Consider the following 25350-nt stretch of genomic DNA (forward strand, 5'->3'; position numbering starts at 1 on the left):
ACTTCTTCACTAACATGCAAAATACTGTGTTAATGGTTTTACGTGCTTTACAGGAACTGTAAATGTTTTATGGGGTCAGGGTACAGTTACTTGTGTTTTAGAGGCTTCTGTTGATTCAGTGCCCTCTCTTCCACTATTTAACTTTACAGGTAGTGTGTTGTTTCCAGAGCACCTTTTGAAGTGAAACTATATTATTATTACTTTTTTCTTTTGTTGTTCTTGGCCTTTCTCAATCCTTTTATGCCCTTGAAGGAGAGCCTCTCTGTTAAGAAGCTTCTAGTATTCCTGACAGTGTTTCTTGTTCATCAGCTCAGGGTATTTTTTTCTTTAAATATTCCATCTATGGTAAATGTTCCATCAGACCTGGATCGAAATAACATTGCTACAGAAGAGCTTGGGACAGTTTGTTTCAGCTTGTTATTCTTTACAGTTTGCCCTATCAGACTAACAAAGCAGAAAATTAAAACCTGTGTGTACATCTTCCTATGTACTTAGAAGCAGTGCTTGCTTCAGTATCTGAGATATCTGAGTGACAGTAACCAAAACCTTGCACAGAGAAACTAGAGTAGGAATAGCAAATTTCAAGCAAAACTTCAATATTAACAGTATAGTAATATAATTGTCACTACTTTTTCATTGCTCTCACCAGGCTTACAGTGTTGTTAAAATGTCTTGCCTTCCCCCCCACCCCCCTTTTTTTTTAACAAACAACACAAAGCATCATATTTCTTTTTAATTCAAACTTCTGAAATGTCAGAGTTCCTTGTGGTACAGTTAAGTTTTATGGCTTTGAAACATTGCTTGTACTCAATCAGAACAGTAGATTATTATAAAACTTGGCTCAGGCTTAGAATTTTATTGTATGAAATAGCATTTTGTGGAAAAGTTACGTTGCAGTGTACAAGCAGTGTTCATCTTTAATGTACATCCTAAAGTTATCCTGAAGTTTAGATTTATGCACATAGGCACAGCTTATATAACACATTCTTTGAAACAATGTTAGAATTTTGGACCTAAATTACACGTTATGTATATTAAAACATCTAAGAAAGATTGTAAGGGGAAGAGAATGAGAAAATAGATGGCTGCCTGTGTATGTGCACATGTGAATGTGCCATGTTCTTTTGTTACTAACCATTCTTCTATTTTTAAAGTTTATTTTGACATACTGATAAAGTTCTTGGATTTAATTAAAGTTACAGGATCTATTTAAAGTTTGCAGTCTTTTTGAGAAATCCAAATAACATTGAAGAACAGTGTTAAATTTACTGTAACAGGACAAGAAACATAATTGGAAAGTTTTCTGAGAAATTGTGGATATTAATCTTGAATGCATGCATTCTTTAATGTATCAGGTTATTTTTGGCATCCCAGTCACTTGCAGATGTGCTTTGGGGACAAAAAAGCCCCCTAAAGGAGTCTTCTTAAGGCAGCTTTACACTCACTATATTGCCAGAATCTGCGCTGCTGTTCTTGCCCTCCTTGTCCCTTTCCTTGCACTGTTGCTCATCTGGTTTTGTTGTAGACTGGTTTGGGTTCTCTGTTTTCTTCTGGCTTAGCGCTGTCTTGCAGTCAGGTGAGCATCGGTAGAAACAGTAGTGGGGGTGAAGGATGGGAGAGGTTGAGCACTATTAAGCGATAGTTTTTCTGAGGCAGTTCAAGCTGATTTGAAGTCTTCCATCTACTACAGCACTGGGTGTAAGCCTGATTCATTGGGAAGTTAAATTCAGACAGCATATTTTTCTTGATGTTTTGGTTTTTAAATATTTTGTGGTGCTGTTCTTGTGTATTTGTGTTACAGATTTGCTGGCACTTTGAGCTGAGGAAAGTGTACATTGTGTTTAGATCTCTTTATTAATTTAAATGCTCTGGTGAACTTTCAGCAGGAACTTTCATCGAACTGGCACTTGACCCATTTAAGTATAGATTCCTTCTCTCATAGAAAAAGTTTTAAGACAACCCTGTGTACCTCTAAATCTGTGTTTGAGACAGTTCTTTCCTTGAGGAAGTGAGGAGAGATTTGCAGTTTGTTAGGGGAGTTTCCTCTACAGGTAGATCAATGGAAACACTGTGAACGGCAACACAACTGTGAACTGTGACCACTCCTTAAGCAGGTAAGAATCTCTTGAAGGAGAATCACTCTTTCAAGATTTGATTCTTGAGGTCACTGAACAGCGCAGATTTACAACAACTTGCAGCAACCTTAATGCATCATTTATTCTTAGGCAAGCGTAGCAGCAAGTAAGCAGTGTTCCTGGTTTTGCCTTGTCTGCTGCTTGATTTTTGCATTTGGGTAGGAAGAACTGTATTCGTTAAATGCTGATGAGCTTGTTTCTTATCTCTTCAAAGCATGCTACTGATTTTGTTCTTGATCCTTTCAGTTACATTATACTGTTTTTGGACAGGATAAAAGAAAATTATTTGGTTACTAAAAGTCAGGTTGAGAGTTCATGGATATTTGGGTAGCTACCTTGCAAGATAATTGTATAGTTCATTTCTGAATAAAAATGAAAATTAATGTACTGCCTTAGTACTCTTGGAGTAGAAGACAACTTGTTTTAAGCTTTGACCCTACAGAAAGGAAAGGAGTGTGTTCATCAAGCTTCTGTTATTTCAGGCAGTAGATGTAAACTAGGTCAGTAGCTGCAGGTTGTTCACCTTTTTTTTTCTTCAGAGCATGTAAAATTTTAAACGTATTCTTGTTGACTGCATTTTTTCTGGAGGAGGAGATTTTTTGCTCTGATAGCCATGGACTGTTCTACAGTCAACCAATGTAGAAAATGCTGTTGGATTTTCTTACAGCATATTTGTAGCTTAAGGCTGTTCGTGCAGTCCAGCGTGGCATCCTGTGCACTGTATGGTGATAATAGTGGTACTGTCTGTAGCTCTATCCAAGAGTATGTGCATCTGGATTAGACAAGCAGTGTGGTTTGTATAAGCATAGATGTTGTATTGAATGGACTGTTCTGCTGGCCCAAATTACACACTAATTCTTTCGTATGTTCAGTATTACAGTTTAAAGATGAACTGCTGCTCATTTTGAGGAGTTATCTATGGTTTGATACTCTGACATTTAAACCAGTACTTAGGAATTTGTCTTGTTTGCTGCTGTGAAATGTTTCCTGAAACCTGTAAAAACCCAAATGCATGTGCGCACGCACATCCCTATCCACACACACACACACACACACACACACACACATATATATGAAAAAAGGGGGATTAAAGTAAGTACTTGCAGTTATTCTTCCCCTATGATCCTGTAGTTTGTCTGCATTTATCAGTGACTACTCTGGGCAGTAGTTCAATACAGGGAACCCAACTTTATGCTGGGAGTGTGAGTCATCAATGTGAACAGGATGATGCACACACTGGCTGTTGTGTGGCAGATCCGGTTCAGCAGCTTTAAAGCCTTTTGGATGCTGTGGTAATAACAGTGCTGCACATCACTGTATACTGGTAATTTGAATAGTTTTCTTTTTTCCATTTGTGAATTTTAATTCTTCCCTGTAAGTAAATGTGCTTATTTGATAGCCATTGAAATATGCCAGTTTGAGACTATAATTGCTTATGAGTTGGTGTTCCTCTTCCTAATAAGGAGCTATATATACTATTTTTATTTTCAGAGGTATGTAACTTGAAGGAGACCGTGTTATAGTTGCTGTTTATTTCTATAGGCAGCTGAGTGAGCTTTTGACCTTAGCGAATAATTTGTGACCAGTTTATCTTAATGTTTCTGTTCTAGGTGGTTTGTGCTTGTGTCGCTTGCAAAACAATTTATTATGCACCAAGAGTAGAAGAGTGCAACAATGCTGTGGGTAGCTGCTCACTGGCAGTGGTGTGTATTTGAAGAGAAGCTAGTGATGTGTCAATGAAACATTGTGAAGCTTGGCTGAAGAGTGAAGTCAAGTTGTGGAGAAAACTGTGAGCTTTTTGTGCAACTGAAGAAAATGTTTCAACTGCTAGGAATGCAGTCATAGATGGCTTGATGTATTTGAGTCTGGGAGATACTTCTTGATGTGTTGGCAGATGCTTGTGTACAAATTTATTAGGAATTTATCTGTTGGAGGTAAAAGCTCCTTACCAGTATCAGTGTCCAAGAGTTATTTTAATAAGATTGCAGTATTCATTTAACATGATTGAAGCAGTAAAATGACCAGATTAGATTGTGGATATGGTCCTCTAAATCCCTGCTCTCAGGGTTGAGTAGATGTGGAGGTGGTTTCCTGGAATCTAAAGGTTCCAGTACAGTGCTCTTTTCCTACATTAAAGGGTTAGGCCAGATTAGGGCCTGAGGTTTGTCTGATGTTAGGAAGTGGTGCTCTGTCAGAGTTCTTCATTTCTGCAGGAGTAAGTGTATCTGCTGAAGCAAGTGATAAACTATTCCATTATGTCTCGTTTCTGTGCACTTAAAGGGCTTCTTTTTATGCCTTTTGTCAGATACCAGCCAGCATCTCAATTAACAGTTCTCTTGAGATCATCTGGATGCAGTATCTTCTAGAAATGTACCAAAGTTGTTTTTGTGTAGTTATTTTTAAGATATCTGTGTATTGCTGTAAAATACTGTGCAAAATGAGTAAATTGCAATCTTGAATTTGTGGCATTATGGTGATCATAATGCATCAATTTCAGATGTCTGTGGCATAATTTGACATATGTCAAATTAGTTCCAAGTTCTGTGCATTAACAAAACTGAGTTGTATGTCATACTTCAGTGCATGGTTTTGGTAAATATATTTTGTCTTTGCTTTTTTTTTTTTTTTTTTTCTTTGCAAACTGCCATTATTTTCAGCAGGTTTTATTACCTGAGTAGAGTGGTGGTGGGTAAGGAGAGAAGGAAACCAAGCAGGTTACAGTTTGTGAAGGAAGGCATGGAACGCAGTAGATATTTTTGTCTTCAGAATTGCATATTCCTGAGTGTTAGTCTAAAGGCTGTGCCTCAAGTGCAAACACTGGTCTGGGTTTGTGATGTGAGGCATTATGAGTATAGCATTGAAAGAGAGGCTCATAAATTTGCCCAAGATGGTGACAGGCCATTATTGCCAAAACTTTGAACATTACTCTGGTTACTATCATTGAAGGCAAAGGGCTTGCTTTATATTATATAATAGATATACCTCCTTTCTCTGTGTCCTCCTTCAGTTTGCACTTGCCTGCTGCCTTTCGCATTTTTTATGATAATTAGCTATTGCCACTGTGAGTTCTTGGACCTGGGAAAGAAGGATAGCAGCACTGGGGTACCTACAAGAGCTTTTGGGATGAAATATGTATTTTGATTTTGTCCTACTGTATAGAGCCATGTCTGCTAGCTGTCCAAGAATGAAGGTCCTTTGAGTCCAGCTGGTTTACTGGCTTATAGTCTTCTGAATCTGAGCCAAGTCCTCCAGCATAGCTTGCTCCCAATAGCTGTGTGTAGGGGAGCTGTTGGAACACTGTCTTTCTTGTCTGTCTTTTTTCAGGAGCAGGAAAAATGGGTGACCATAGTGTGTGGAACAATAATTGTTGAGAGTCTACAGTTATCCTGTGGTGTGAGCTATTTGGTAGAGAGGGGTGGTTTTGGAATGACTGAGAGGACTTCTAAGGCAGGAAGTGTGAAAGGTGTGGGGAACTTTTGAGTTTAGTTTAGTAGCCTTTGTGGCAGGAGAAATGGAAGACTTGATGCTCTGAGACAGAACACAGAGTTTCAGAGGAACTTGAAAAATGTGGGTTTGGATTTACCCTGTAGGTGATTCTAAACTGTGTTTGATCAGACTGTTAGTCCTTTTTGCCCTTTGCCCACTTTAAAGGACGATAGCTCTGTCCAGAAGCAACTAGTTCAAAATGAACAAATTTATTGTCAAGGGTGACTATATATTCAGAAGTTAATTCAATATGGTCCAAAGTGCCAAGTCACATTAAAAAACAGTGAGATAATAAAAAGCAAGTGTAGGTCAACAAGTAAAATTAATACAAGATAACATTTCTGTGTTAACAACACTTTGAAATTAAGCTCCACATCCTCTGATCTTCACTGCTAAAGTAATGCGGGAATTTGTCTTTTTCCCCACCAGTACCAGCAAGGTAGTAAAAGTGGGGCTGCCTTGCTGTCATTCTTAGCAAATACAGTAAGTACTAAGCTGCCAAACTAACTTCAGTGCCTCTATGTTGGATGCCACAGCCTCGAGCCTTTCCTTCCCTTGCAGCTGCCTGGCTGACAGTTTTATTAGCTGGTAGTGAACCCAGGATCCAGCTGTTTTCTTGGAGAGTTAAACTCCACAGCCATTTCCAGTAAAACAAGAAAAACTGTTTTGCTTGTTATCTTGTACATTGTGTGCTTGTCTCTCAGTACATATAAATTGAGAAAGGAATGATCCTTTAGATTGTGAAGACTCGCGTGATTTTTCTATCTAAAAACACTTGTGGGTTTCTATAATACAGTACTATGGGAATTAGATGATCTAAGTAATAAAGTGTAAAGCAAGTTTTTATCTGAGTGGCGCAACTTCATTTGGATTTTGGACTATCTTATTTCAGAATAATAGTCTTAATTGAGAGCTTAGTATTGTGCTAGCTTGGACAGAATTTCTGCTTACCTATATGTGATTTCCCACCTGTTCCCTTCCCCCTGAGTTCTGTGCAGTTGACTTAATGCCTGTGCTAATTGTAATATGAAACTTGCTCTTAATTCAGAATAATTTTCAAAATCTTATGAGATAAAACGAAAATATTTCTTTCCCTCACTGTAATCACTAAGCTGCTTGTAAAACTTCTGATGTTTCAATAAGATCGTGACCATACAGTCTTAAATCATTTCAGTCTCAAAAGTCTGACAAACTTGTAGTGAATAGTGGTGTATATTTGAAAATTTAAATTTTGCTTTCTTGATTTTAGTCTTATTTTGATAACGAATTAATTTGTTTTTTTTTCCTCTAGGGTTTCAGTTTGACTTCAGCTCTCAAAAATTAGTCTTTACTAATCCTACAGAGATCCTTTTAGTCTCATGTAGCTTTGCTAGAATCCATTTTAATGAAAAGCAGATGTATAGAGAATTAAAGTTCAGTATGGAAGAAACTAAAGTTTATAAAGAGGCATTACATTCTAATGTAGTCTTAACATAATCAGTTTGTGATTGACTTTCAGGTGCTCTTTTTTATTTTGCATTGGCTCATACATTGATTTCCACATATTTTGGTTTTATAGTTCTGATTTGTAGAGAAGTTATCTGTGTACATTGTGTACAATGCTGAAGGACAGATACAAGATTTGGACCCTTCCTTGTACGCCACAGCAACACCTGTGACTTCTGATCCATAATGCTTGGCTCTGCAGTTGCAGTAGGAGATGCTACCCGTCACCCCTTTAATTCAGAAGGACGAGAAAATAATAGTAGTTTCCTGGAGATACATCTGTGTGTCTGTTAGTTCTGTTGTTGGCAACACTTCTAGTTCACGATGCTCACATTTTCTGTAGATGGTCCTTACTGCTGCTGTAGTCATTCTTGCCTCAAGCCATTGTGTTTTCTCCTCTGAGGCTGTTGCACACAGGTCCTTGTTCTCCTGCCCTCACTTCTGTCAGGGTTGGTGCAGAACCTAAGCTTGGTAGAACTTCAGCTTCATGTTGCATCTCACCCCTAGTGCTGATGTCTCATTAGTAAGCAAGTTTTTTTGATTGGGTAGTAATATTATGGGTGTCACCAGAGAGAATTAAAGAGAGTAGTTGGCAAGATCAACATGCAGAGAGCAGAAGCTGACAAAACAAGGGATCTATGGCTTTCAGAGTAGTTACTGTATGTGTAGGCTGACTGTACTGTTTTTTGATGGAACATGGTAGGAATGCCTATAACACAGCTTACAATGCTCATTTATCAGAATTTGATGTGTTCGTTGTTAATGTAGTATATTTGAGGGAGTTGAATTAGATTTAAAAGATTTGGTAATTTAAAGTCTTTCAAAATTAATTTCCCATTTCTGAGATGCTTTGTCTGAAAGCAGATGTTTTAAAAATAGGGAGAAACTAGATTAGCACATTTGGAGAGAGAAGTGGGAGGGTTAGTAGGAGAAAGAGTAAGTTCTCTGAGTTCTTATGGAAGGAAATAGAGATATAAGGCTTGGGTTTTTTTTTTGTGTAACTTCCCTTTTGGAACAGAACATTAGCAAAGGAGAGATGCTGAAAGTTGATTATAGGGCTAGGAAGACTGAACGATGCTGTAGCTCATAGCAATGAACTAGACTTTATTGGGACATCTATGGTTTTAGTATTTTGAATAAATGAGAGCATTTGATAAGTACAAGATTGTTATGATCCTCAAAACCATTGAAATGGCCAAAAACATTTCCTAGGAAAGAAAGAAATTTTAGTATGTTCTGTGTGTATAGAGGTGCTTGGAGTCTGCCTGAAGGAGGGCATGCCATGTCATTGGTTTTTATTTTACTATTTGCCTCCTATTATATTAAGGAAGGCACTTTGAGCTATAGAATGTGTCTGAGTGTAAATTGAGTTGAACCCGAGCTTTGTGTAGAATAAAGATGCAGTAAGTAAGAAGGTTGCTTACTTGTCTGTGAACTAAGCTGGCACTGATGGTCAAGCAGATGAACTGATGGTTCTGGGTAGGTGATTTTTATTATAAATCTTGGTGTTAAGTAAGGTGTAAGAGAGACACTGGTTTTGAGGCTGAAGCAGAATAGTCATGCAAAACCCATTTCCATCACTAGATAAAAAACTGTCCTAAACCAGTATTTTGTTACTAGATTTATGGAGATAGGTTATCAACCCAACCAGATGAAGGTTTTCAGATTTTAAAATTCTGCTTTATATTGCTACCAAAACCAACCTTAAGTTTGTGACGTGGATGCAAAATACTGAAGTAAAATGAGGCATTTTATTTAACATTGCGGATTTAATACTTTTCTTCTGTTTATACAGCCTTGGCCCTTTGGTGAGTAAAGTGAAGGAGTATCAAGTGGAGACCATTGTAGATACCCTCTGTACAAACATGCTTTCAGATAAAGAACAGTTACGTGACATTTCAAGCATTGGCCTTAAAACTGTGATTGGAGAACTCCCCCCAGCTTCCAGTGGTAAGGCATTTTGTACTCAAGACTCTGTAGTTTTATAATTTCATTTCTAATTAAAAGAAAAAAGGCAAAAGCTGGGTCTTTTAGTGAAGAGGATTCAGTTCATTTAACATTGGAACTAATTTCAATCAGAGGAGAAATGTATGGCACAAATATCCTTTTAGTTTCTTCTTCTCTGACTGTATTTCCGTGTTTTATTAGATTAAACACTTTTTTTTACTGAAGCATTGCATTAATGCAAAAAACAAATTTATAGTATATGAACTTCAGTGTAACAAATTTAGTGGAAAAGCTCCTATTTTAATAATTGTCTGGTGGAACATTTCTAGGTTGTAGTAATAGCTAAATCTCATTTTGCTTTTTGATTGATAGCATACTTTAAAATTGATTATAACTTGGGTATTTTTCTTTAATGATCTGATTTCTTGGCTCAGTTTCTGGTTAAGTGTTTTGGGAAGTACGTTGTGTTTCTAACAATTGCCTGCTAAATTACTGAAATGCTTACCTGCAGTTTTAAATGAAAGTACTCTTTCCTCCAGAAGAGATGGTAATGATGAATTAATTTTTTTATTCAAGTGCTTTTCAGATACCATAGTGTAGTATGTGAATGAGAATAAAGAAATGATTAAAAAGGCTTTGGAAGTGCAGTTTTTAGAGACTGAGGTTTCTTAAATTAAAAAAATAAGCTCTGATTTTAACATCCTTTATTGAAAGTCTGTATGTAAGTCTTGCTTGTATCAAGCAGTAGTGAGATGTGCAAACTTGAAATAAGTAAATCAGTAAATCAGTTTAGGCTTTTATTATTTTCTCTGCCTACACACAAAAAAAGGAGATTTTTGCGGTGGCGGTAGAGCTCAAACAAAACCAGCAAAATCTTTCAATATAATTAGTACTCCTGATACAAAAGGAACTTAGGTGTTATTTCTTGCTCTCAACTCAAACATAGATTGTTGTCTTTTTTCTTAGCCTCTGTGGTAACTCCTTTGACTGTCTAATTGTTATGTTTATTTTTAGTCATTTAGTTAAGAATAAGCCATAAATATATGTGAACTATATTTAATATAGGTTGGATTGTTATTAATTTCACATCAAAATCCCCAAAGTGTGCTTAAAAAAAAAAATAGAAATGAAGATGAGCACTAGCCATTGGGTAGCTCCTACTATGACATGAGTTTCTTCTCTTCTTATAATTACCCTGAACAGCATTAGACAGTTGGGCGAAGAGGGAACTATGGAGTTGTGATGAAGAAATTTTAGTTGAATTTTAAAACACTTTGGGTATACCTCTTTTTCTCCTTCCTCAAATGTTTAGGCAGCATTTCAGGTGCTTATTATTTAAGTAATTTCTTGTGCAAAATAATTTTGGTTTGCTGTTTCATTATACAGCTGCTCTTTAGGGGTGACTCTAGCTACTTCTGTGCTTCCCCTTACATTTTTAGTTATTCCTTTATTTTTACCTATAGACCTTCCGTTTATTGCATTAGACTTGTCTTGGCTTTCATTTACCATTGCTTGCCTTGCCAAAAGCAGTGTCCTTTCTGTTGTGTATACCTTATGGGACAATTAAGAAGTCTTCCTTCTCAGTATGTTTCTATGTAGGTAGTCTTGCAGCTCTAATGGAGAGTGTATGTTACATTAGCAAACAAACTGGCTGTTCAAGCTTGTTTTGTTGGGTGGGAAAAGCTTCTTTATGTTGAGATCAGGTTGTTTTCCACAGTCACAAACATGACAGCTGGTGTTAAAAACTGTATATTTGAAATTATGAAGATGTTGAGGTTTTGTTGTACTTTCAGGTTCTGCATTAGCAGCTAATGTTTGCAAAAAGATCACAGGACGTCTTACTAGTGCTATAGCCAAGCAGGAAGATGTGTCTGTTCAACTGGAGGCACTGGATATCATGGCTGATATGCTGAGCAGGTAAACATCCTGCTTCCAAAACGCTGATGAATGTTCATAAATACTCCTTAAAGCTTGAACTTTAATTTTCCAAATGTTAAATTTCAATTAAGTTATGTGAAATAACATGATAAGGTATTAAGTATAGGTGAAACTTCATATATTAAAAAAAAAAAGTGAATGTATTGAAGATAAGTTGAGTGATAGATCAGTTGCTTTGTCTAATCTTCTGAGAACTGTATTTTTAAGCTTATTTTAATGTTTGTTGCTGTGAGGTTGTATTTTAAACTCATTACTTGTTTTTATAAGTTCCAAAAGCTTAAGGACTTAATCGGAATCTTGGTGATGGTTTGGGAATATTTAAGGGAATTGTTGTGCAGTATGTGAACAAAGATCTAGATTCAATTGGTTTGAGTTTGTGTTTTGTCTGTTTTAAGGCAAGGAGGACTGCTTGTTAACTTCCATCCTTCAATTCTGACCTGTCTGCTCCCCCAGCTGACTAGCCCCAGACTTGCTGTGAGGAAAAGAACCATCATTGCTCTCGGTCACCTGGTTATGAGTTGTGGCAATATGGTTTTTGTTGACCTCATTGAACATCTGTTGACAGAGCTGTCTAAAAATGATTCCATGTCAACAACTAGGACCTATATACAATGTATTGCTGCTATCAGTAGGCAAGCAGGTCACAGAATAGGTAAGAAAAATATCTAAATTATTCATAACTGTAGAATTTTTTAGATGAGAGTAATTACTTTGCTATTTTTTTTCCTCTTACCAGGTGAATATCTTGAGAAAATAATTCCTTTGGTTGTAAAGTTTTGTAACGTAGATGATGATGAACTAAGAGAATATTGCATTCAAGCCTTTGAATCCTTTGTTAGGAGGTAAGTTATTCTTGAATACCTATTTCAGATTTTCTTAAGATTTAATAGTGTGCCATTTGGTTGTAAGCTGTCAAGACACAGTCTCCTTGTATATTTTTGCAAGCTTTGAGCTGGAACTGTTCCTATCACTCTATTTTGTAACTTTAACTGTTAAGCTGTGTGTTATGTCTGTACTTCAGAAACTTTCTACTGTGCCATTGCTACGTATGCAAACAGGAGGGGAGAAGTACTCTGATAATATTTGTTGTCCAATAGTGAAGACAAAAAAATCGATATCCAAAGGCATGCCTTGGTCCTGTGCACCCTTCCAGTCTAGCAGATCCACTCATATTGTAGCATGGAAGATTTTGCTTTCTTCTCCTGAGTAGCAAGTGATAGGACAAGAGGAAATGGCCTCAAGTTGTGCCAGGGAAGGTTCAGATTGGATATTAGGACCCATTTCTTCATGGAAGGGGTTGTCAGGCATTGGAACAGGCTGCCCAGGGAAGTGGTGGAGTCACTATCCCTGGAGGTGTTTAAAAGACACATAGATGAGGTTCTTAGGAACACGTTTTAGTGCGAGATTTAGGTTAGGGTTGGACGTGATGATCTTGAGGGTCTCTTCCAACCAAAATGATTCTGTGATATTATAGTAGCTTTGTTCTTTCTGAACTTCCTTTTTGAATTTCTGTAATGGTTTGGATAGAGTACAGTATGTGGCAAGAAGTCTTTTAGAAAGATTTTAATTCTTCCAGGTAATTTGCCATTGATCGTATTTTTGTATTATGCAGATGTCCTAAAGAAGTTTATCCTCATGTATCTACTATTATAAACATTTGTCTTAAATATCTTACCTATGATCCTAACTACAATTATGATGATGAAGATGAAGATGAAAATGCAATGGATGCTGATGGTGGTGATGATGATGATCAAGGTATATTCTCTTGATTTAAGGGAGAGGAAGAGCTTGTGAACCTGCAGTCATCAGAGAAAATTGATATGGGTGGTATTGCTACTAAATACCAGCATTTGAATGACTTGTATGCTTTTGTATTCATTTTTTCTACTGGTTTTAATATTACTTATGAACTTATTGGAATAAAACTATAGGATGTTGCTGGAGAGAAATATTCTAATGGTTAACATAAAGTACAAAACAAATATTTTAAAATACTTGAAAGGTGGATGAAGGCAGAATCATGTAGGATGATATAACTAAAGTGAGAAGAACACGAATTAATGAATTGAAAATACACATTCAGCACAGGAAAGGCTTATCACTACTTCCCACTGTAATATATTGTTACCTAACACATAAAATCAGAATAGATTGAAAATTGCAAAACACTCAGTATTATTTTTGTAGGATAAAAAATGTTTTAGACTGAAAGCTGTAAGGTGTTGTTAATATGATTGCAATATCTTGCCACATGTAAGGTTTGTGAAAACTTGGGTGCACAAGTTAGCTGAACCCAGAGTGTAACATTCTCATTACTTTAAAAATGAATGAGCTGTATAGTTGTTGCTTTAGTGCTTAGAAAGTCAATTTGTATTGCTTATTGTATATTTTTTGTTGTCATTTTGAGGGGCAGGATATGGCTTGATTTGCTCCTAGAAAGAAACAAAACAATTTATTGAATCTTGATCAGCTAGTAATTGTTGTTGCATTGTTGTTTGTGTTGTGAATAAAGAGCAATATGCTTTAAATCAGTAGTCAGGCTGTAAATGTGCTGGGAACTGCCTTGTCCCTTTTGCGTTTTAAATTAATACCTGTGTAAGACTAGCATGAAAAAGTTGGCAGAGAAAATAGTTAACCTTACGATTTAGGTAGTTTAGAAGGTTTTTTGTGTGTGGTTTTTAACATACTTCTGAACCTATTTCTTTGGTGTCCCTTACACAAAGAACCTAAGTGTGTTTTTATTATTAATAACTGTTTGAAGTAAAACTTGATGCTTTGATTGTCTAGACTTGAACGTATGCATAATTTATTTTTTAAGGGAGTGACGATGAATATAGTGACGATGATGACATGAGCTGGAAAGTGAGGCGTGCAGCTGCTAAATGTCTGGATGCTGTGGTTAGCACGCGACATGAAATGCTTCCAGAATTCTACAAAACTGTATCTCCTGCATTAATAGCCAGATTCAAAGAACGTGAAGAGAATGTTAAAGCAGATGTTTTTCATGCGTATCTTTCTCTTTTAAAACAAACTCGACCTGTGCAAAGTTGGCTTTGTGATCCTGATGCAATGGAACAAGGAGAGACACCTTTGACAATGCTTCAGAGTCAGGTTATTTGTCAAGATTTTTGTTATTTTTGAGAAGACGCACTGAAGTTGTGCCCTGTTCATAATGATAGTTCTTGAAATATGCTATATCATGCTTTCTTCACACACACTACATTTTGTTACCGTAGTACCAAAATAGAGAGCAAGCCAGGTAAACTGGCCCAGAACAGTGCAGCAGTCTTAGAAACTGAAATTATGAACTCATGCAAATGTACTTATCTGACTTTAGTTGTTTGCTGTCACCTGTAAAAGTTGCATGTCCTATGTGGCTTAGCTACATTACCAAAGTAAAGTAGTTCTTTTGTGCATTCCGTAATGCAAGACATAAGCTATAATGATTGAGGTAAAACTTGATTTGCTGCAATGGATTTTGTTTGCAGAATAAAAAGGATAGCGCTGAAAAACTTAGGAAGTGAATTATTTGGATGACTTTTCAGTTGTTGCTCTCTCCAGTTTTATTAATACAAATCTAGTTTTGTTTTGTTTCTTTTCACCTTTTAAAGTTAAATTACTATTTATTTTTTTTGGATAGTAGTTCTTTTGAATCTTTGTTTCCCTGTGTTTATAACTTCCCTAGTTCTGTAGAGAAATCAGAAAGAGAGGGGTGGGGACACACATTTTTCTTTATATCCTCCTCAGTGATCACAGATGAAAGAAATGTCAGCTACTGAATCGATTAACAGATGTCTGATGATTACAGGTCCCCAACATAGTTAAAGCCTTGCACAAACAGATGAAGGAGAAAAGTGTGAAGACTCGTCAGTGTTGCTTTAACATGCTGACTGAGCTAGTGAATGTATTGCCTGGAGCCCTAACACAACATGTTCCTGTACTTGTACCAGGTATGAGAAACATATTATTAACTTAAAGATTTATTAGTAAATTGGATATGAAGTTTTGAAATCTTTAAATCTTGACTGTGGTTTTTGCAAAAGCTTTGAAGTGTTGCTTCTATTTAAAGACACTGGCAAAATCATCAGCTACTCTGTAGATCCATATAAATATTTTAGTAAGGTATTTCCATTAATCTTGAAAACAAGGGTTGGCTCTGAGATTTTTTTTTTCCCTCTATATCTAGAAAAAGAGTTAATTTGCTGCTTAATTGCAAGATCAAACTGCCTTCTTTCTCATCTCAGAGTGAAATATTGTCCATATTTTAGCTTTTGGGACCTAAAATGTAGAATTTTGAAGTAAAAAGGAAAAGTAAGTTTGGAAAAGTTAAAGGTTCAGAATCCTATTATAATTAAGAAAATACATTGCAAACCATCCAAAGGCCCATGTCCTCTGTGTAGAGGAAGTTTGAAAACTGATTGAACAAAATGGTGAAAGGGTCTTGAGAGCATTCAAGAAAGGCTGGAAGCAGGAAAACGTAAACTGAGTAGAGCTGCCTTCCTTCAGAGATTTTGAAGTGTTCTAACAGAGAATAAATACCTATCCTGAAAATACGTTGTGGTTTTTTTTTTTCTTCCAGGAATAATTTTTTCTCTGAATGACAAATCAAGTTCTTCTAATCTGAAGATAGATGCTTTGTCCTGTTTGTATGTGATCCTCTGCAATCATTCTCCTCAGGTCTTCCATCCTCATGTTCAAGCATTGGTACCTCCCGTTGTAGCTTGTGTTGGAGACCTGTTTTACAAGATAACATCAGAGGCACTTTTGGTTACCCAACAACTTGTGAAAGTCATTCGTCCTTTAGACCAGCCTTCTTCCTTTGATGCTTCTCCTTACATCAAAGATTTGTTTACTTGTACAATCAAGAGATTAAAGGCTGCTGACATTGATCAGGAGGTGAAAGAAAGGGCAATATCTTGCATGGGTCAAATAATTTGTAGCCTTGGTGACAGCCTAGGCACAGACCTACCTAGTACACTTCAGATCTTCCTAGAGAGACTGAAGAACGAGATCACTCGTTTGACTACAGTGAAGGCCATGACATTGATTGCTGGTTCTCCTTTGAAGATAGATTTGAGACCAATCCTTGGGGAAGGAGTTCCCATTCTTGCTTCTTTTTTGAGAAAGAACCAACGAGCTTTGAAACTGGGCACTCTTTCTGCTCTAGATATTTTAATTAAGAATTACAGTGACAGCTTGACAGCTGCCATGATTGATGCTGTCCTGGATGAGCTTCCACCTCTTATTAGTGAAAGTGATATGCATGTATCACAGATGGCCATCAGTTTTCTGACAACGCTGGCTAAAGTATATCCTTCCTCCCTGTCAAAGATTAGTGGGTCCATTCTCAATGAACTTATTGGGCTGGTGAGATCGCCTCTACTTCAGGGTGGAGCACTTAGTGCCATGCTAGAATTTTTCCAAGCTTTGGTTGTGACTGGTACAAATAATTTAGGATATATGGATTTACTGCGCATGTTAACGGGTCCAGTGTACTCACAGAGTACAGCACTTACTCACAAGCAGTCTTACTATTCCATTGCCAAATGTGTTGCTGCACTTACTCGAGCCTGCCCTAAGGAAGGACCAGCTGTTGTAGGTCAGTTCATTCAAGATGTCAAGAACTCCAGGTCCACGGATTCCATTCGGCTTTTGGCTTTGCTTTCTCTTGGGGAAGTTGGGCATCACATTGACTTAAGTGGACAAATTGAGCTGAAGTCTGTAATACTAGAAGCTTTCTCTTCTCCTAGTGAAGAAGTCAAATCGGCAGCATCTTATGCATTAGGCAGTATTAGTGTTGGCAATCTTCCTGAGTATCTGCCATTTGTCTTACAAGAAATAACCAGTCAGCCGAAGAGGCAATACCTCCTTCTTCATTCCTTGAAAGAAATAATTAGCTCTGCATCAGTCGCTGGTCTCAAACCATATGTTGAGAACATCTGGGCCTTACTCCTGAAACACTGTGAATGTGCAGAAGAGGGTACGAGGAATGTTGTTGCTGAGTGCTTGGGCAAGCTTACGTTAATAGACCCAGAGACTCTGCTTCCACGGCTCAAGGGATACTTGGCATCGGGTGAGTAGTAGTACCTCAGGTACATATTGTTACAAACGGCCTTATGCTATCTATTAATAAATGGACCTAGTTTTGCAAATTATTTGCTTAAGTTTTGTGATACTCTTAAAGCTTCAGTTTCCTTCCACCCCAACAATGTGAAGCTTAGATGGTTCCATTTTTATTAGAAGTTAGTCATACATAACGTGAATTAATTTTATGTTCTGCTTTCAGACTGTGGCACTTCAATTAATGATGTGTTTACCTAAGAGTTACAGACTTAAAGGGGAAGGAGCATGGGTGACAAGGGGGCAGCACTACTTTACAAACTAGTTGCAATATGTTGACATTTTGATGTAAATTAAAGCATTCCTAATTTTCAGATAGAATTCTGGAATATTTAAAGATTAGGAAGTATCATTTTGGATAATTCGTTAATCACTTTCATATCAAAAATATTGGCATATTTTCTTCATGTGTGTTTGCCAAAAAAAAGAGAGTGCTTTGTAGGCCTATGTAGTGAATTAAAGAAAATCTGTCCTAATAAGCTCATTATTTGAATTTTCTGGAGCAGATAATTTTAAATGTTTGTTAAAAATGTTATGGTCTCTTCTCCCCTGTTTAAAATGTAACACAAGTTCATTTATGGAGAAAACATTTATTTGCTAGTAACAAGTAACATTTCTTCTTTAGTGTTCTTAATAGTATTAGAAGTTAAAAAGAATTGAATAGAACAGGATTTTAAATTCTGTGATTGTATTGTTTTAATGTTATGTATTTATGCTTCTGTTTTATCTTAGGGTCCTCCTATGCACGAAGTTCGGTGGTTACTGCTGTCAAGTTCACTATTTCTGATCATCCACAACCCATAGACCCACTCTTGAAGAACTGCATAGGTAAATTCTCTACTTGAGTAACAGCTTCTATGTTTTCAAGTGATAGATTTGCACTTAATGTTGTGTTTTGATAAACACAACATTGATAAAAAATATTTTGCAGGTACCAGAATTAACTGCTAACAGAAGCTTTTAGAAGGATTTAAAAATGTTTCTGTACTAGCCAACTATTCCTATTAATTCTAGCTTGTTTGAATTCTCGTCAGTAAACTTGTGTGATAAAGATGATATGTATTGTAGCTGTGATGGGCAAAGAATAAAAGGAGGCTTTTAGGAAGGCAGTACCCAAAAGCTGGTTTCCTTTCTCATGCTCTTGTCAAATTATATCAGTTTGATGTAGTAAGGTACTGTCTTTACCCAGAATGGTGGTCTTGGAAATATTTAACATTCAGTCATTTAAACTATGCATGCACGTGTGAATTCTGAGTATTACCAGATGGCAAATGGTAAATTTAGGTCCTTAGGATTGTATAACGCTTTGTGATCTGTAAGTTATTGGAAGCGTGTATATTTTTACAGGGATAAGGTAATCAGAGCTTTCACTATAGCGGCAGTATTATGAAGAGTTTTGCAATGCTGTGATTTTTTGATCTTTTTTCATTTGTATGACAAAGTGTTATAGATTTGTTTAGTATGCTATTGTGAATGTTTTATAGTGGCTCAGTAACAGGTTTAAAGATCTGTTTAAAAAAGCACATGCTACTAAAACTAGTAAGGCAAAAAAAAAAAATCTGAAAACATCCAGTTTTATAGTGAAAGGTTTTTATTTATGGAGCAGTGGTGTCAGTCACTAAGCTTCAATATGTTAAAGAATTGACTGTGCTTGTGGGTTTTTCCACTGCTGTCCCTCCCACTGAGGCTGCCTTGCCTCTTCGGTTTCTAGAAATAGTTATTGATTATCCAGTCAAAGAATCTAGTTGTTAACAAATCTCAGTCATCTTTAGTTTTGTTACTTGTACACAGAAGACAAACACCTGGGTAATGTTGATGTTCACGCCCTTTTGTTTTTCTCCTTTCAAAAATCACTCTCTTGGAAGTTGCTAGTAAAACTTTACAAACATTGGGGGAAACTGTGATTTCTTGCTGCAGACCTTTATTTTTGCAAGGCTCTTTTATAGAACTATAGACATCCTAAATTGAAAATGCCCAGGTTTTTGATGGGGCGGTGTGAGGGAGGTGTTGCTGCATTAATATATACCAAATGGGTTTGTCTTCTGGTAATTTAGGAATTCTCAATATATGCCAATTTCAGGTTTAAAAATCAATATACTGATAGTTTTCATAAGAGGTGTGAATGGATCTGTAATGGAGAAAAGGGAAGACTGTGTTACATATGATTTTTATTAATTTCCATGCTATACCTTTACAAAACAGTTGAAATATCATTGAGTGGTAGCCATTTATTTTGGTGGTGGTTTTTCTACTTCTGTTTCATTATCTTAAATACCATATATCTCAGTTATATAATACTTCTGATATGATTATAATTAAATAGATTTGTTTGTGTAATCATGCGAAAATAGCAGGTATGTTACATCAGAACAAGTCCTGCACTAACTATATTCTTTTGAAAGGTTAAAACTAAGCAAAGATACTTTTAAAGTAGCAAATTAAAAAGGTCTTCGTAGACTGATTTTTATTTTTGTACATGATTGCAGGTGATTTTCTGAAAACATTGGAGGACCCAGATCTCAATGTCAGGAGAGTAGCCCTAGTGACATTTAATTCAGCTGCTCACAATAAACCATCGCTAATAAGGGACCTCTTAGATACTGTTCTTCCTCATCTTTACAATGAAACAAAAGTCAGAAAGGAATTAATCAGAGAGGTATGTTAATTAAGAGAAACAGTGCTAAATATACAAGTAGGTTCTTTGTTTTTCTAGGTATATTGCTTTTGAACTTTGTTTTTTATTTGCTGACAGGTGGAAATGGGACCATTTAAGCATACAGTTGACGATGGGTTGGACATAAGGAAAGCAGCTTTTGAGTGCATGTATACCCTTTTGGATAGCTGTTTGGATAGACTAGATATATTTGAATTCTTAAACCATGTTGAAGATGGCCTGAAGGATCACTATGATATTAAGGTTAGCTGTCATTTTTCTCTGGGTAAGCAGTGACTTAGTAAAAATATTTTGAATAGTGAATAGACTGAAATTGTAAAAATATTACTTAATATGCTTAAGTACTTCACTGCATTTGCCATTTTCTTTGAAGTGTGGCTGTTCAAAAGGTTACACTGTGTTGTAAGAAATCTCTCTCCGTATATGTGCTGAGCATAACTGATTGTTGAATTGGTTTTGTCTCAACCTAGATGTTAACCTTTTTAATGTTGGTGAGGTTGTCCACCCTTTGTCCGAGCGCGGTGCTGCAGAGACTGGATAGGCTTGTTGAACCTTTACGTGCTACATGTACAACTAAGGTATTGTTTTAAGTTTAATTCTTTTGTGTTGTCTTGTAGAAGTATAAATGAACCCATGTGTGATTCATTCTTCAGAGATTCTAAGTGTGTTTCTGCAGCATTTCCTGAGTGATAGTTCATAAACTGGAATAGGGCAATATAAATTTGTGGGCCCTTATATGTGTTAAATTTCTTTAAATTACAAATGGAAGAGTAGACTTGTTAGCTTCTTTTTAAAAATCCTCTGTTTCTTTGATGCATTTCTTTTGTTCATTAAATATCTAGCTGCCACTTGGGCAACTTGTCTCATTTCATTATAAATACTGAAACTGGAATACTGGGAGTTTTACAGACTTCTAATGGTTATGTTGTTGCAGAGAAACATTTGGGTGACAAAGGATGGAGTCAGTGTAAAGCAGTGGTTTTGGTTTTCCTTTCTTAATTTATATTAAAAGATTCTTGAGTCTTGGCACCGTCTTCTTCCATTCCTGCTCTTGTCTTGATGCACCTGCATGCTCTGACAGTCATTCAATGCCTGATTTACCTTTTCCATTACTGTAATCTGTTGTATTTCCCATCAAGAAATTTGTCTGCTTTTAATGATAATTAGTTTGTATCACTGAAAACAGCTTTGAGAATTACTACAGAAGGATAAGCAGTTATTCTAATGAAGGTCAACTTTTAAAACATCTCTAGTCTCTAGAAGCTGGAAGTATTGTGGTAATATCATTTTAATGTTGTTTACTGACCTTACTGGCTGGAGGCTGGCTGTTATAATTGTTTTGATTTGGTAATTGACTTGGGAGCTTACAACCTTTTTCTGCTTACCATGCAGTATTCAAGTTTCAGTCCTACTTGTAAGCTGCTGGTAAAAAGTCTGCTAAAAAGTAGATGTTTGGAGAGGTTTTGTACTTCTATTTTTTTTCAGTTTAGAGCTTAGACCATTTTGAAAGGTGTGCAAAGTGGTAGTGTGGAAGGAAACAGGTCTTTGGAAGCTGTAAATTTTTAAGGTCGGTGTAGAGGAAGGGTTAAGCAAAAGTTGCAAACGTTTTCATTATCTTTCCCCAGGTAAAGGCGAACTCAGTGAAACAGGAGTTTGAGAAGCAAGATGAACTGAAACGATCTGCTATGAGGGCAGTAGCAGCGCTTCTAACCATTCCAGAAGCAGAGAAGAGTCCATTAATGAGTGAATTTCAGTCCCAGATAAGCTCTAACCCTGAGCTGGCAGCCATCTTTGAAAGTATCCAGAAAGATTCATCATCCACTAACTTGGAATCAATGGACACTAGTTAGATGTTTGTCCAAAATGGGGACCATTATGTTGAACCATATGATGCACTGAATTGACAGGTTATGAGTAAGAAACAGGAAAACTATCTAATCTACACATTGTTCCACTTTATTTACCTTTATGGAGACAGTTGGCTTTTCCCATTGTTGCTTTTCTAGCATTTATTCCAGAAATGTAATTCCATAATCCAGAGTTAGTTAACCACTCTTGTTTTAGTGGATTTGGCCACATTTGGGAATTAAAGTTGACGCATGGTGTATGGAAATAGGTTCCAACATCCATTTGCCCTGTAATGTTTAGGATTAAAATGTCAAAATTTTGTGACCATGATTTTTTTTTTTTGCTTTTATTCACTCTTTCTACTTTTAAACAAAAATGGGAGGGAGGTGGGAATCAAGCATCCAAGTGCACCATCTTTTTGTATAACTTTTTATTCTTTTTTGTTTCAGCTTCATAAATTGGTTTGGCTCGCAGATGAATTCTGTGTAAGATTTATTAAAGAGAGAGTTTGGGCACAGTTCAAAAAAAAAAGCAGACATTAATGTCATTTTTAAAGGTGTGGGGATTAGAAAACAAATATCCCTGTTGTGCACACTAATTTTGCATGAGCAAGTTTACAAATATATATTGTCTGTAAACCAGCATGTGTAGTTTATTCGTAATGCAACCTAAAATAAGTTCTACTGGATCAGTGCAGTTTGCAGGTATTATGACATACAGACCATTCATACAGGAAGGGGTGAATGGAAGCTGGTTGTCTTGACCTGGCTTTTTTAAATGCCAGTAGTATGACCCTGCAGATGTTCTTACAGCAAAAGTGACAACTCCTGCAGTTTTCATGGTTTTTCATACTCAAAGGCTGGATCCCCTGGAACTGAGGTGGACAAACCAGAAGATTGGAGGGAAATAGGATGAGATGGAGGTAAAATAAGCAGAGAACAGCAATAGCTGCTTAGTGGCTGCTGAACTTTGGAGTCAACCTTTGTTATAAACATAGAAAATGATGTTTCTTCAGTGGCTTCTACCTCCTATTCTTCATCTAACAGCTTTTGCTAAGGCACTGATATATGGTGTTACCGAGACAAATATTGCCAGGCCTTTTTTTGTGCCTGTCAAAATGTTTTCTGGCACATGGAACCACCACTAGATTGCAGTGCTGCAAGTGTCATTCAGTGTTCTGGTCAGAGAGGAAATAGGGAATGGCCTTAAGGCTGGAGAGAGAGAAAAAAAGCAGACAGAGAAACTAAAAAAATCTGCCGTGAATATGCTGAAGTAGTCTAAAATTGGACGAGAGGGTGGTAGCTGGCAGTGCCGCAATGAACTGGATTTGGAAATTTAATAGCAAAGGATGGGAACCGCTGCCTCAAATTGAGCCTCGTCATTACTAGGTTAATACAGTTGCTTAGTTGTCATTTTTAGTCAGATCTGAATTTGATTTTTCTCTAGTTAACTGGTATTTTTTAGGTAGTTTGATATTTTGGAAACCTGTTACATGGATTCGTGGCATAAACTGCTACATGACTAAACAAACATACGCTTTTATGACCTCAGAGACAGTTTCCTGTGAGCATTTGGGTTCGGGGCAAATTTTCACCTTACACACCTGCAGCTTGGGAAAAGTAGGGGAGATATTGGTGCATTTTACTTTAATAAAAGGACCTGAACGAAGAGATTTACGAACTCATTCAGTAGTAACAATTTTAATGCTGTAGAATTTTTTGAAATTGTAGCTTTCTCTGTCTCCAAAGTCTTCATACTAATGTAACAATTGTCTTCTGGAAGTAGAAATAAATGAGATTAAATGTACCAACATATCTAAATGTCATGAAAAAGAATGAGATGACTCTAGAGAGAAACCATATGGTAGAAAAAGCACTGTGAATTATCTGCATTTTATCTTGCTGTATAACTCATCTACTTCAATTACAGCAATATACAGGCCTCCTAATTAAGAATCCGTTGTGCTAATTAGTCGTCAAACTAATCTTAGAACTTTTGTGTTCAGTTTTCAGCGTGCATTAAAATGTTTTACAGCCCCAAAGCTAGGTGTGAGAATGGTATGAGAAACATGAAATATGAGGCTAAAATATGTAAATGGAGTAGGTGACAACGGTAAGTAAACAGAACACTTGTATTCGTAGTTGAGAGATTTGTGTCTTTATGTGCTTCCATAAAGCCTAATGTGGTGGATGCAAATAATCTTCACTTTGTTTTACAGTACATTACAGTGGAGCAAGCTTAAGGACAGAAGGATGAGCTATATTACATAGTGAATGCTTTCTTCCAAGAGAGTAATTTTCACTTTGACCACTGATGAAGCAGATGGGAACATAAGAACTAAGTCTTCCCTGTAAATTACAGAAATTCTAAGAGTGTGATTCCCTCCAAGTAGCAGTTATTTCAGTGACACAGGAAGACAGGCTTATAAAGGTGGTGACTGCACTGTAATTGGTGAAATTATTTATCAGTTTTATAAAATCTTAACCAGGTTAGCTGCTCAAATTCCACTGATTTTTCACTTAATTGCCTGATTTTTTTTGTTTTGTTTTCCGCACTGTATATCCAAGTATTTGAATGAATCTGGTGTATTTATGCTTTTAGTGCAATTAGGTTCAGGTAGTTGTGTGATATCAGGATGATATCAGGAATACCTGTAGCTGTTCTTTAAATGCTAAATATCTGAAACTGAAGTATTAAATTGCTCTTACTAAAACAAAAACAGAATTCTGAAAGGCTGCGCTTAAAGCTTTTTGGTATGATTAGGACTTTCTTTTGTGCTTTTCATCATTTTGCACACAGGCAATTGCGACCAACTAATAAGCTTGCACAAAACATAGAAATGGTTGGCTAGCCTTTGCATTATAGATTCTTGCCTTTAAATATTTTTTTCTGTCTCAAAAGTACTTAATGCTCGATGATAAATCTTGCCATGCTTGCAAGGGAGATATTTTTGAAAATTATAAATTGAAAACTCGAAGTACTTTAATGCTGCACTCAGTCATGCAAATTGATTTTTTTTCTAATTTTCCTTCAGAATTTTACATCTAATATAGCAGTTGACAAAATAGAAAGAGTTGAACTACTTCCAGATTGTAGTTTTATGAGGTGAACAAAGCAGTACATATGCATGCAAGCAGCATTGCTTTTCTCAAATGAGGGATTATTTTAACATTTCATCAACTCAAGTTAGATACATGAATTAAAAGTTCATATTTGCTACTATTGTATTTGGCTTTACAGAGATACTCAGTAATGATGTCAGGAACAAGTTCACCCTGCTCTGGTGGACTGGTTAGTAGTGGTGCTGTAGCAGCTGTTCTCATATTTACAGATACTTACCCTTCCTCGCCTCCCCTTCAGATAAAGTCGAAAGCGAAGTAACATGTGGCCTTGAAGGTGTGTGAGGTGTTTTGGTTTTGTTAATCGTGATTCTGACTGAATTGTCATCTGTTTCTGCTGAATACCAAGCAGTTAAGCCTGCAGCGTCTGAGTTTTATTTCCCTGCTGCTCGAAACTTCAGATTAAAAGTACTTTTTTTGGTTGTTGTTTCTGTTCTTAAAATGAATTTGGGGCAAATGAGAAGTACTTCTCTGTTTATTATTTTCTTTTTGTCCTTGTTTCCTCCTTGCTATGAGATGGAAAGATGTGTGTGCTGCACTGTTGAACACGAACAGGCAGACATTGTGACATTGAGCTTTTCAATATAGAGTTATA

The 25350-nt window shown here is 36.5% G+C and overlaps 1 protein-coding gene across 1 annotated transcript in view; it reads left to right on the plus strand.

Annotated features, from left to right (window-relative positions):
- Window positions 1-23365, plus strand: part of CAND1 (cullin associated and neddylation dissociated 1) — a 28216-nt gene extending 4851 nt beyond the window's left edge. Inside the window, exons 3-15 of the mRNA XM_080352521.1 lie at window positions 8902-9056; window positions 10847-10970; window positions 11387-11643; window positions 11728-11833; window positions 12604-12749; window positions 13813-14105; window positions 14803-14944; window positions 15574-17067; window positions 17847-17942; window positions 19601-19770; window positions 19867-20031; window positions 20259-20366; window positions 21414-23365. Of these exons, the coding sequence (XP_080208647.1) occupies window positions 8902-9056; window positions 10847-10970; window positions 11387-11643; window positions 11728-11833; window positions 12604-12749; window positions 13813-14105; window positions 14803-14944; window positions 15574-17067; window positions 17847-17942; window positions 19601-19770; window positions 19867-20031; window positions 20259-20366; window positions 21414-21638 (3481 nt within the window). The 3' untranslated portion in view covers window positions 21639-23365. The remainder of the gene's footprint in view (window positions 1-8901; window positions 9057-10846; window positions 10971-11386; window positions 11644-11727; window positions 11834-12603; window positions 12750-13812; window positions 14106-14802; window positions 14945-15573; window positions 17068-17846; window positions 17943-19600; window positions 19771-19866; window positions 20032-20258; window positions 20367-21413) is intronic.
- The last annotated feature ends 1985 nt before the right edge of the window (window positions 23366-25350 follow it).

This window comes from Nesoenas mayeri, assembly GCF_963082525.1.
Source record: "Nesoenas mayeri genome assembly, chromosome: 1".
In the NCBI taxonomy this organism is placed as follows: Eukaryota; Metazoa; Chordata; class Aves; order Columbiformes; family Columbidae; genus Nesoenas; species Nesoenas mayeri.